Below are 11,239 nucleotides of genomic sequence, written 5' to 3'. Positions count from 1 at the left end.
TGGGCGTTGTTTTCGTTCTGTACCTCTTACACGTTCTTTAAATGAAAAACAATAATAACTTTAACTTGGAACTTTAGTCTCAAGAGCGAAAGTTCTGAACTTATTCGGGAGCCTAAATCAAACCAAATGCTGGTTTTTGTTAAGAGGGGAGAGTCAGAGATCCCAGGGAAAAACCTCTCAGGGAGAACCAACAAACTCAAACCACATACATGGTACGACGCCGAGTCAGGGAATCGGACCCGGGGAAGGGCGAGTACTCACCACTGACGTCTTGGACTGGTGTACCTGTGGTGTATGGCGCATGTCAATTGATGCCCGTTTTTACAAAGGTGTGCACTGGAATTGGTGCCGTGATCTGCCTGAGAAGGGAAATGGGAACATTGAAAGAGAAGGATGTTCACTGTAGATCAATGAAGTGTTATTTGTTAACTTTTGACACTGGGCATTGATTTTCCTTTTGTAGGCAGCAACAGCCACGAAAGAATGGACAGAGCAAGAGACACTCCTACTGTTAGAGGTATGTGGAGTACTGTATCCATGACCTTCTCATAAACCGAATGCAATTTATCGGGTAAACGACAATGCAGCAGCACTTTTTTGGCGGGATCGACAATCATATAAAGCAACAAAATTGCGTTATGAAAAAACCTATAGAGTTTCCAACAATATTGTTTCTGGGCATTTTAAAGCCGATCTTTATTTCGTTTTGTGCTTTCAGGGCCTGGAAATGTTCAAAGATGACTGGAACAAGGTGGCAGAACATGTTGGTACCCGAACACAGGACGAATGCATTTTGCATTTTCTGAGGCTACCCATTGAAGACCCGTTCTTAGAAGACGTGCAGCTCGGTGAGTTTCGTAAATATTTTAAATCATGAACGGGTCAGATAAGGCTACCTAGCAAATATGCTGTTATTTCTGGTGTAGGCGAATCTTTGCTGACATCATTGTTTACATAGTTTGCTGACAGAAGGCATCATGCTATAGATGGTTTTCAATCACGTGATGAGACGGCCATGTTTGAGTACAAAACAGTAGCAAATTATGGCACATGTTTTCTTATAATAGAGTCAAATTCCCAAAAGACTTTTTCTTCTATTGTTGTGTACACCAACATGGCTGCTTTGACGTCAGGTGAAAACCATCTATTAGGGCTAACGCTCACATGGTTCATATGTGGTACAAAACTAGCACTTCACATTACACTCTAATCAGTTAAGTCTGTTGAAATATAAGTGCTACACGGCTAACGTTTGTAAAAACGTAACTCTTCCTTGCACTGGTACATGTTCATTGCCGTGACTCTTTTGCCGAGAGTGGAATATTTGGCGACCTTCTTTCCCGCTAAAGTTCACTCAGCTTTCCATCCTTCCGAGGTCGGTAAAATGAGTACCAGCATGCATGGACTGCTTACAAGCGGCTGCCATTTGCGCCTGTATATGCTTCCAGTCCGCTGGGGGTAAATTGATCATTGTAAAGCTCCTTTGAGTCGTTTGTGATAAAGGCGCTATATAAATGCACCACTTTACTTTTGACTTTAACATCTTCAGTTCCCACGGCCTGTTCCCGTCTGACCTTGTAGCTCAGTCGGTAGAGCAGCGGTGATCTAACCCGCAGGTCGTGGGTTCAATTCCCACCCTGGTCAGAGTTTTTCTCTGTCCTTGTGTGGGCCTATTTCCATTAGGGCTAACGCTCACATGGTTCATATGGGGTACAAAACTAGAATAGATAAAACTAGAACTATAATCAGTTAAGTCTGTTCATGTATTCACAAATTGACTTCAAAAGGTAAAAGAACATGTTAAACTTACGTAAATAACCAATTTGAAGCCTTTTGGTTTTTATAACAAGCGAGTCATTAGCCATCAAAAACTGATAAATTCTTGGGTTGCAAAAGCGCTAATGAGCCCATACATTCTTTGTAAAACTTCGAGTTTCAAAGGGTCTATTTTTACCCCGCTGGGAATAAAGAATTGAAATAAGAAAAGAAAAACAAACTGAATTCTGGTAGTTGTTGTCAAATGACGCTATCGTGAAAGTTGCCTGCTCTGGTAGTTTAGTCAAGTGACGCCATCGGGAAAGTTGCCTATTCAGAAACGTGATAATCCCGATGACAGAACCCAACGGGTGGCTCTCGATGAGACCATTTTCTTGCTTGGTAAATGATATGGCCAGCTCCTTAATCTCACTTCTTTAATTATCCGCCAATGACACTGTTCTACATGCAGTATAAGCCACAATCACGCCCTCAGAACAAACTTGTACAATGGATCGTTTTCACGTGACGTCATCATTTTCTAAAATCCAAAACAAAAGAGCCACGAAAGTTGTTATCCTCATCAGGCATAAGAGGCGGTAAATTTGTAACCATTTGCAATTTTAAAGCTCAATAGCGTGCTTTGTTTGGAAACCAGAGCATTTTTAATTTCGGAGTTATAGCGGTGCGTGACACGAGGGCACGATCGAGTTTATTGAGAAATATATATTTATCTCATGGTTTTGAGCCTTTTTAGAATTGAAAGCGTTAGGAAAAGTGCTTAGGTAAATAGCTGTTTGTTCATTATAGATGATCACCCGCCTAGATAGCCAAAGTAAGTAACAGATGTTGACACTACTTTCCGGCCGCCATATTGGTGCACCACAGATTTACACCAACATGGCGTTTTTCATACTGCGCTCTGTAAATTTCTGCGAAAGATTTCGACGAATATCTGAAGTTTGCGCAAACGCACAGGCCTAAAACTTGGAGAAGTGTCTTCTTCATTTATCTCCTACAACATCACGAATTCTTGACTTTTTCCACTGGATGTTTTTCGATTTATTTTTTTATTGCGTGACAGTGAAAACGATCTATTGGCTCTTCATATTAAACCCTTCAAGTGTTAGCTCTGCGTTTGAACAGATCTTTTAAAAATGCCATTTTTTTGGCGTCTGGGTAAATTTAGGGGTCACTGTTAGTGAAACTCTAAACTAAAAAAGATTAGTCAACAAACGTAAATAAGACATCAAATGTGACATTACGCTTTGTCAAAAGAAATATTTGCGTATGCCCAGAATAACAATTATGTATTCCGAACTTACTGAAACGTCTCCGGCAAACCGATGTACATCGTGTAACTTTTATTAGAAACACTAAGCTGATCGTCTTGAGCAAGTCCAGCCGCGCAAAGCTTCTTTTGCTCAAATAAGAGGGCCTAGTTTGGGATTAGAAGTCACAACCATCCTTCGCTCCAATTATTTTTTGGCGTGTGCCCTTTGATTCCTTCCTAGTCCCTTTCTTGTTTTAAACATGGCGAATTTAGTTCTAACCGTACCGCCGATACGAATTCGATTTTACGATGTACTTCGCCAATTGCTGAGCTAAGTTAGGAGTATGCAGTTGGAAAACTCTTAATAATCCAGCAACTCATAAGTTTGGTGTACTTTTCTTAGGTCCCTTGTCCCATCAGCCCGTGCCATTCAGTCAACAGGGAAACCCTATAATGTCAACAGTTGCTTTCCTTGCTTCAGTTGTTGACCCTCGTGTGGCAAGCGCCGCTGCCAAAGCCGCTTTGGGTAAGAAAATTATTAATGACAATGAACTTAGCCTTATTTAGCCGTTGGGCACTAGAGCGAGTTTCAATCGAGTGTCGTAAAACCAAAACCAAAGTAATTACTTTGGCCAATCAAAAAGGACAAAGGCAATCCAGTAAACCAATCAAAACTCGAAGTAACTACACGTAGCCGACACAAAGCGCAGGAAAATGTGCACGCGCGAGCCACGATTGGTTTTGGTTTCACTTGTGATTGGTTGAAAAAGTGGCGCGAGGACTTTGAACCAATCGTTGAGTGAAGCAATCATAAACCAAAGTAATTCGCTAATTACTTTCGACACTCAATTGAAAACCGCTCTATTTGTGCGCACTGTGCAGAAATCAAATCTAATCGAATCGAACCAAATTGTAGATTGGTTTTTGAGGAGAGGGGGGGGGGGGGGGGGGTGGGGGGAAAGGGGGACTGGAGTACCCTGAGAGAAACTTCTTGAAGCAGGCTAGAGAACCAACAAACTCAACCGTTTGTGACACCAAGTCTGGGAATCGATTCGAACGCGGGCCACATTGATGGGAGGTGAGTTCTCTCAGCACGGCGACAGCCCTGAATCCGTATATTTGGGCAATGATGTCCACCCACATGCACCCTGACCCATATAAATGGGTGTTTTATTTTAAATATTGAAGGCCGTTTTTCAAGCCCCCAAAACCTTTCGGGTCCGAAAAAGGCCATCTGTGTAAGTACGATCCTGTTATTCTACAAGGGTTCTTATTACATTTTGAAGAAAACGAAATAAAAAATCCAAGCAATGTTTTATTTCTCAAAACGTCATCCTTTTGGAGATACGAAGTCTTATGGCAATCGAAAAGGGCACAAAAGGTTTGGAGACTTTCACTGAAAGCATCCCAACACGCAGATTTACCCAGAAACGGATTATCCGTTGAAGTTTCCCCATGTTGAAACCTGGAATGATCACATTTTACCCGTCCTGTTGACTGCTAGGATTTTAGGTCTCGAAAAGTAAACAATTTACCCTGCGAGCAGAGGCTCCACCGAACGAACGACAGGACGAGGAAAGGAGACTCTGAAATTGCGTTCTTTCTTTCTTTCAAATGCCGCTATCCGTTAATCTGGATAATGAGATGCAGAAATTCAGGTTTCAAACCTGTTTTGATGCGCGAGTTTACCCTAAGAGGGCTATCTGATGACCAAACTCGAGCCCGCGGTTTACTTCAAAACAAACGTGGCTGAATGTCTGGATTCAACCAAAATCTTTAAAGCGATTGCGTTTTTGACTGAAAGGAGCCAGAGCCATCCAACAGCTGAGCAAAGACAAGCCCTTAAAAGTTTTGTAAAAGGTCAAGACACCTTTGACGGGACATTGAAAATCCCTCTTATTTCATTTGACAATCCCAATACTGAAACATCTGAGCCGGCACCCTTGGAATCCTCTTTTGATTGTGATAGCTCCACTTTAAACATTAATGAGCGACCAAATTTATTTTTGTGAGAAGCTTGGAGGTAAGGCTGCGAAGCTTGACGAAGTCGATAGGGTAAGCGAGGTTTTACTAGCACGGAAACTCTTTCTAAACATTTCAAGACCATGAATGACCTCGACGATCGTATCTTCGGAATTGTAATTGATGAGTCTCATTGTGTAGTGAAATGGTGAGTGTTCTTTTTTCGAAAATACCTCGTTGATTGATTGCGAATCAATTTTACCTGACATTTTGATTTAGTTTCCAGTAATACGGTTTATTAATTGAGTTAATCTTGCCGGAAACGAAAGTGTTTCTTGGCAACCACCACGCATGCCCATTTCCTCGTCCTGTCGCTCGTTCGCTGGGTATAAACAATTCGACGGTCACCGTCTCGCCATTGCTTGATTATCAAAACAATAGTATCAGTTAGGAGTGACTTGTTGTATTTCTGTGACCTTTGCAAATAGAGAAATTTTCAGAAATGAAAGAAGAGATTCCCCAGGCTGTTATTGACAGCCATGTGAAGAATGCTGCTAACGCTCGAGCGGACAAAGCTAAACCGGAAAATGCAGATGAAAATACAGGTATAAGACATTAGCTGAGTAGCTCTATCATTAAACCTCGAGGAAAAGTGCATTATTAATTCTCTGTCTTATCATCAGCCGCAGTAGTCTGGAAACCAAATTAGGCAGCCTAAGCCAGGACGACAACGACGTCATCGAAAACGCAACAAAACAATTGGTTTAGAGCAACTTTCATATGACCTTGAAAAATAAACGTAAAAACAGAACGAAAACAAAAATGCAAAACGATTAATTGGCTTAACGAACAAAAGCAAGCGAGCGCGAATTTTCATTGGTTTAGCGAACGCGAATACAAACAACGACATCTTTCCATGGAACTTTCTGGAATTTGGTATTAGGAGTTTCCTTGGCGAGAATGAGGAGAAGCTTTGTTTTAATCTTGCCAAACATTGATCCGTGAAGCAAAGTGCGAACACTTTTTCAAGGTCATACGAAAGTTGCTCGAACAAGCAAGAAATAGGGAGCTTAAGCACGTGCGTTTTTTGACACGCGGACGGCAACCGGAAGTGAGTTTTTTTCTCTTTTAACTTGTCTTTGCACAACCACATTTACATTGCTAAGTATCTTTTCTCCATTAGAGATGATAAGTATAAAAATCTGGGAGACACCACTGTCCTAGCACGCGAGATGTTCTCTTCCGGTTGCCGTCCGCGTCTCAAAAACGCGCGGCGCGTGATATCTTTCTGAGCTGTTCTTGTCCTGACAACGATGTGAAATGAAGAATTTGTAAGCACCTGACAATAAATTTTCAATTTTCTCTCCAAACATCCACACCGTTCATACCGATTTCATTTTTGGAATGTCAATACACACTTTCCAAGCCGAACGACTTGGAATAATCGCGAAATTTAAGAGTATTTTTAAATTGCGTTTTTAATTTTTTATTTCTCCTTTTCCATACTTGTTGATTTTTCGCGCGTAAATCTACCTCGTGCGTCAGTTGTTTAACGCGCGAAACAAGCCTTTTTCGATATATTAAAATTCAGCTTGAAAGAGAGGTTTAGAGGACAAATGTAAAGGAAAGTGGATAATATGCAAATATATTTCACATTCATTCCAACGTGTTTCTATTGTTTTGTCCTCACTGCCTCACTATCAAGCTGGATATTTGATATTTCGAAAATGGCCTATTACTGGAGTGTAACCACTAACACCTCGGTCTTTGAAACACCACGGTAAAGGTACAGGTACACCTTATTTAACGTCGGAAGTTCCTTTCCTCTCTAGAGAGTGTTCTCCCAAGAAGCCGACGGTGCACTCATTTTACCTCGGGAAACCGCTTTTGCCATGGTATATGTAAACACACGTAGTATTTTTCGATGACGTTCTCGTGGCCGTCGTCGTCCTTGCTTAAGCTCCTCGTTTACTACCGTTGAGGTTTTGAATGAGTAATTGTTCATGTGTGCCACGGTGTTGTGTCGATCATTCATCAAGTTTTGTGTTACTTTTTTTCGTCAAATTCTTTATATTCCAGACGAAAAATCTCAGCCAATGGAGGTCAACGGAAGTCAATCTACAGGGACTGATGGAGCGGAGACAGGGGCACAAGATGTGAAGGTAGGTTAACGGATCCCTGAAACACGACGACGCCACGATAAAAGAAAGTGCCAGTTGCTAAATCTATCCAAACACGCCTTATAATCCAAAATGGCGATCAACAGTCCGCAAAACAGACATGGAAATCGTGAAAGGTTTTTTCGTGACGATAAAAAGTGATTTCACCAACACAATTGTTCGTAGAGTTCCGTATCTATCCACAAGGCACCATGTGCCTTAAGAGGCACCGTGCGCCTTGGGTACCTCGCTTCCTATTGCACTCCTTCCGTTCTTTGTGTTTAACCAACTTTGTTCACACCAGCGGCCGATTTGAACCACTCCGTTTTGTTGGCTTGTCTTAAATGTGGAAAATCACGGAGACAAGATCGCTTCTAGCATGGAAGAAAATAAAATTGTCATTTTCAGCTTTATTTTGCCTGGATATTGACCGCAGACTACCAAACGTTTCACTTGTGTGTCGCTTTAAATTCAGATGGAAGACGCGTCAGAAGCTAATAAGGAAACAGAGAATGGCGAAAAAATGCAAGCTATCAACGAAGAAAACATCGCCAAAGCTGCGGCCTCTGCCCTGGCAGCTGCTGCTGTTAAAGCGAAGGTAAATGTCACATAGTTGCGAGAAATTCGGAAAGAAAATCGAAATCTACCCTTTTCCCTCCAAACCTGTTCCGTCTGTGGTCTGTGTCCATAACCTAATGTATTTAACGATTGGTTGTTAAGAGTCCACAGCCTAGCTTTTTTTTTTTTTTTTCTTTCAAATTTGAGCCACCTGCTCTGTGAAAATGCTCATAACTGAATGCCAGCTGATGTGAGGTCACACCATGCAAATTATCCACGGGCTGGCTAATTATAGTCAGTATTTCGTAGGCTCGCTTTACACCCATAATTTTGTTTTAGCCGACTTAGCAGACCCTTCCAATAGGACGTTTTCAACCAACCTCTAGAGATACCAATAACAATAGAGAAATGTACGACTTCTAGTGGACGAACAAAAGGAACTATTGAGAGATCTTTTGTTTTCGTCCACCAACATGGCGCCGTTGACGTCACGTGAAAAGCTCCTATAGGAGTTCACGCCTTCCACGTAATCACGAAATGAGCCTTTTGCGTGGCATGTCAACAGAAACGCGTTGTTTTCACACTGTTTTTTCAATACTTGAGGAAACTAATCTTCTGAGTTCGAGATTATCAAATTGTTGTAGATTGTAATTACAGAAAGTACCGAAACAAATCATGAATCGTTAATGAAGAATGTCCAGGCCATTGTGATCAGTCTCAACATTGGCGACAAGAATGAAGAAACTCCTTCCGGTCTTAAAATGTTTTCGATCGAAGATAACCGATTGTTTTAGCGCAGCAGTGACAGAACTCTCCCTCCAACAGCAAAATGTGTCCCGTACGTACTCGGCGTCGGTTGGAGGACAAGCCCAACGAGGGGCTAACGCTCGAAATGTCATTTCACAAATTTTTCTTTCGGTGATTAATTTGTTTCTATCAACTTCTTTGATTACCGTATTTACTCAAATAAACGCCGCAGCGTTAATTGATTTTTTTAGCGTGTCCGATGTGGCGTTTATTTCAAATTCATACTTCTTAAATCACTGACAGCAATTACGATAGATCACTCGAAATACTGCATTAATTCAAACAGACACCTGTTCGAAGTTCCAATATCTCAATCGTAATTCCCTGGATTGTGGGGGGGGGGGGGGGGGGGAGATGTTCTACGCGTACCCCGGGTTTGTCTTCTTGTCGTAAAGCAACATTTGATTTTGTCTGATTTGCCGTGTACGCAGAAAGCAAGGCACGTGCTTTGCTTTATAAGCGTGACTCTTTGATAAAAAAGGATTTTAATTTCTCACAGCACTTGGCCCAAGTGGAAGAGAGGAAGATCAAGAGCCTTGTGGCGTTGCTCGTGGAAACTCAGATGAAAAAACTGGAAATTAAACTTCGCCACTTTGAAGAACTTGAGACCATCATGGACCGGGAGCGTGAGGCGGTGAGTTTACGAGATTGTATGCCTCGGAAAGGTCGCTTTTCGCTATGGTTCAACTTTCATGCTCGCTTCTTAGCTATCTCCATATCGGAAACTGCGTGCGCTATCATTGCTCATTTCAGTTAATGTTAATTCCTTCCCGCTTGATTTGAGCACCAAGAGAAAAAACAGTTATCATTGCTCCTTACTATGAGCTGAAACTCGGATTATAAATTTAAGTGGAGAAACGGGAGCCGTAAACTGCAGTGAGAGCCCTCCGATGTTGTAAGTAACATAGACAAGTCGCTCGTACTTTCCGAATCAAAATAACTGAATTGTATACAAGCATGACAGATCTTTGTGTGTCTTTTATTTTTGTTGTAAAGTGAACGGAAACTTATTAAGTCAGTGCTTTCCGGGCGTAAATCGTTTCTGGCCCTGTGCTGCTACATTCTTATTCGCCCAAAGGGCAAGCTCTCCTTATTGATAGAGGGTGAAGACGACGATGTTGCCCTACCCTTTCAACGAGAGTTTGCTCCCAAGGTATTTTTGTATGGATTAATGGGAGGTTGTAAGGACTCCGCTCCTAGGGTCGATCTTTAAAAGGATACTAGAAAATAGCGTGGATCTGATCGATTGTGTTCCAAACGGATTGTCTGAGAAAAGATGCCAACATGGCAACCCTTTGATAGGGAAGGCCTCATCAAACGTTCATACAACATCCCATTGGTGTTGAACTATTTTCGTTCTCTTTTCTTTTCTTTTCTTTTCTATTTTTTTTTTTTTTTTTTTTTTTTTTTTTTTCTCAGTTGGAATACCAGCGTCAACAGCTACTTGCTGAGCGTCAACAATTTCATCAAGAGCAACTGAAGGCTGCTGAGGTGCGCGCACGCGCAGCGTCTGGTCACTTGTCTCCATCACAGTCCTCCCCGGGACAGATCCAACCGCTGTCTCAGGTCTCCCAACCTCATCAACATTTCTCACAACAACCGCAGGTACATCAACAACAAAAGCAACCTCAGCAACTTCCACCACAGGCAACCCATCCAGGAGTCTCCACTGGCCTAATTGCACAGGTTACCAGTTCACCTCAACAAGGTAGGGAATCTCCCAATATTAGTGTATTTCTACTTTTCCTTCGGTCGAGATTCCACTCGCTATGATGCAGGATTCCTTCTGCAATCTTCCCCTGTCTATCATCATTGCTGCTCTCAGTTCTTTTGCAGATCAATTGCACTTGCTAGATCTGTATCCCTCATATAAAAGTGTCGATGTAGGTTACTGCTCCTTTTTCGACATTCATGCGTCCAATTTTTGGCTGCCACGGCACCAGTTATGAAGTCTCCTCTGGATGTCTTGCACAATAACCAGCTAGCTTCAATTTCCTTGCTCTCATCTTGGATGTTACAAGTGGTATTTTCCCATAAACAGCTGCTATTTATTTTTTTTTTTTGCATGTGTCCCTGACTCATCCCGTGTATTTCAGAGAAACGTATAATATGGTAGAACAGTATGATTACTTCAATCTTTTCGCCTCTCTCTTGTATGCTGTTGTGGGTAAACCGCGTAACTCTTCTTGTGTTTAGCGTTGTGCAAAAAGGGAGAAATGTATAGGCGCAGAAATACAAAGATCGTCGTTGAGAGTCTGCCTCCAGGGTACTTGTAGAACAAAGTAGTTCGTATTTTCCGAGAGAAAATATGTCCAGTCAACATGTCATAAACTATTAAGCTTGTTTTTTGCAGGTGTAACCAGTGGCCAGCCAGTGGGATCCAATCCCCCATCCGCTTCGCCATCTCCTGCGCCCGCCATGAATCCCGCTTCCATACCTCCAATTGGTTCCCACCCAGCCTCTGGCTGTAGCACTCCAGTGTCATTTATTGGATCTAATGCTGCATCCCCGGCTTCCGGTCCGGGTACTCCGAGTTCCGCCCCACTAGGACATGCCTCTTCCGGACAGATGACTCACGGGCCCGGTGATAATTCAGTCTCAAGCCCAGTCCCCCCATCTTCTGGCATGATGGAATAACCAGATGATAGTAGTAGATGATGAAATACGCTGATTGTGAATTTTCATTTCTTACTTTGTTTTCTACGCTAATAAACTGTCCAATTTA

At 42.1% G+C, this 11,239-nt stretch overlaps 1 protein-coding gene across 1 annotated transcript in view; it reads left to right on the top strand.

Annotated features, from left to right (window-relative positions):
- The window catches only part of LOC138012549 (SWI/SNF complex subunit SMARCC2-like), a 32,727-nt gene extending 21,488 nt beyond the window's left edge, over nucleotides 1–11,239 (top strand). Inside the window, exons 26-34 of the mRNA XM_068859353.1 lie at nucleotides 464–517; nucleotides 719–848; nucleotides 3,432–3,554; nucleotides 5,479–5,595; nucleotides 7,070–7,152; nucleotides 7,625–7,747; nucleotides 9,014–9,148; nucleotides 9,934–10,222; nucleotides 10,868–11,239. Of these exons, the coding sequence (XP_068715454.1) occupies nucleotides 464–517; nucleotides 719–848; nucleotides 3,432–3,554; nucleotides 5,479–5,595; nucleotides 7,070–7,152; nucleotides 7,625–7,747; nucleotides 9,014–9,148; nucleotides 9,934–10,222; nucleotides 10,868–11,151 (1,338 nt within the window). The 3' untranslated portion in view covers nucleotides 11,152–11,239. The remainder of the gene's footprint in view (nucleotides 1–463; nucleotides 518–718; nucleotides 849–3,431; nucleotides 3,555–5,478; nucleotides 5,596–7,069; nucleotides 7,153–7,624; nucleotides 7,748–9,013; nucleotides 9,149–9,933; nucleotides 10,223–10,867) is intronic.

The sequence above is a fragment of the Montipora foliosa genome, chromosome 8 (assembly GCF_036669935.1).
Source record: "Montipora foliosa isolate CH-2021 chromosome 8, ASM3666993v2, whole genome shotgun sequence".
Taxonomy (NCBI): domain Eukaryota; kingdom Metazoa; phylum Cnidaria; class Anthozoa; order Scleractinia; family Acroporidae; genus Montipora; species Montipora foliosa.
The sequence above is the reverse complement of the archived record's forward strand: the minus strand, read 5'-3'. Positions and strand labels throughout refer to the sequence as shown.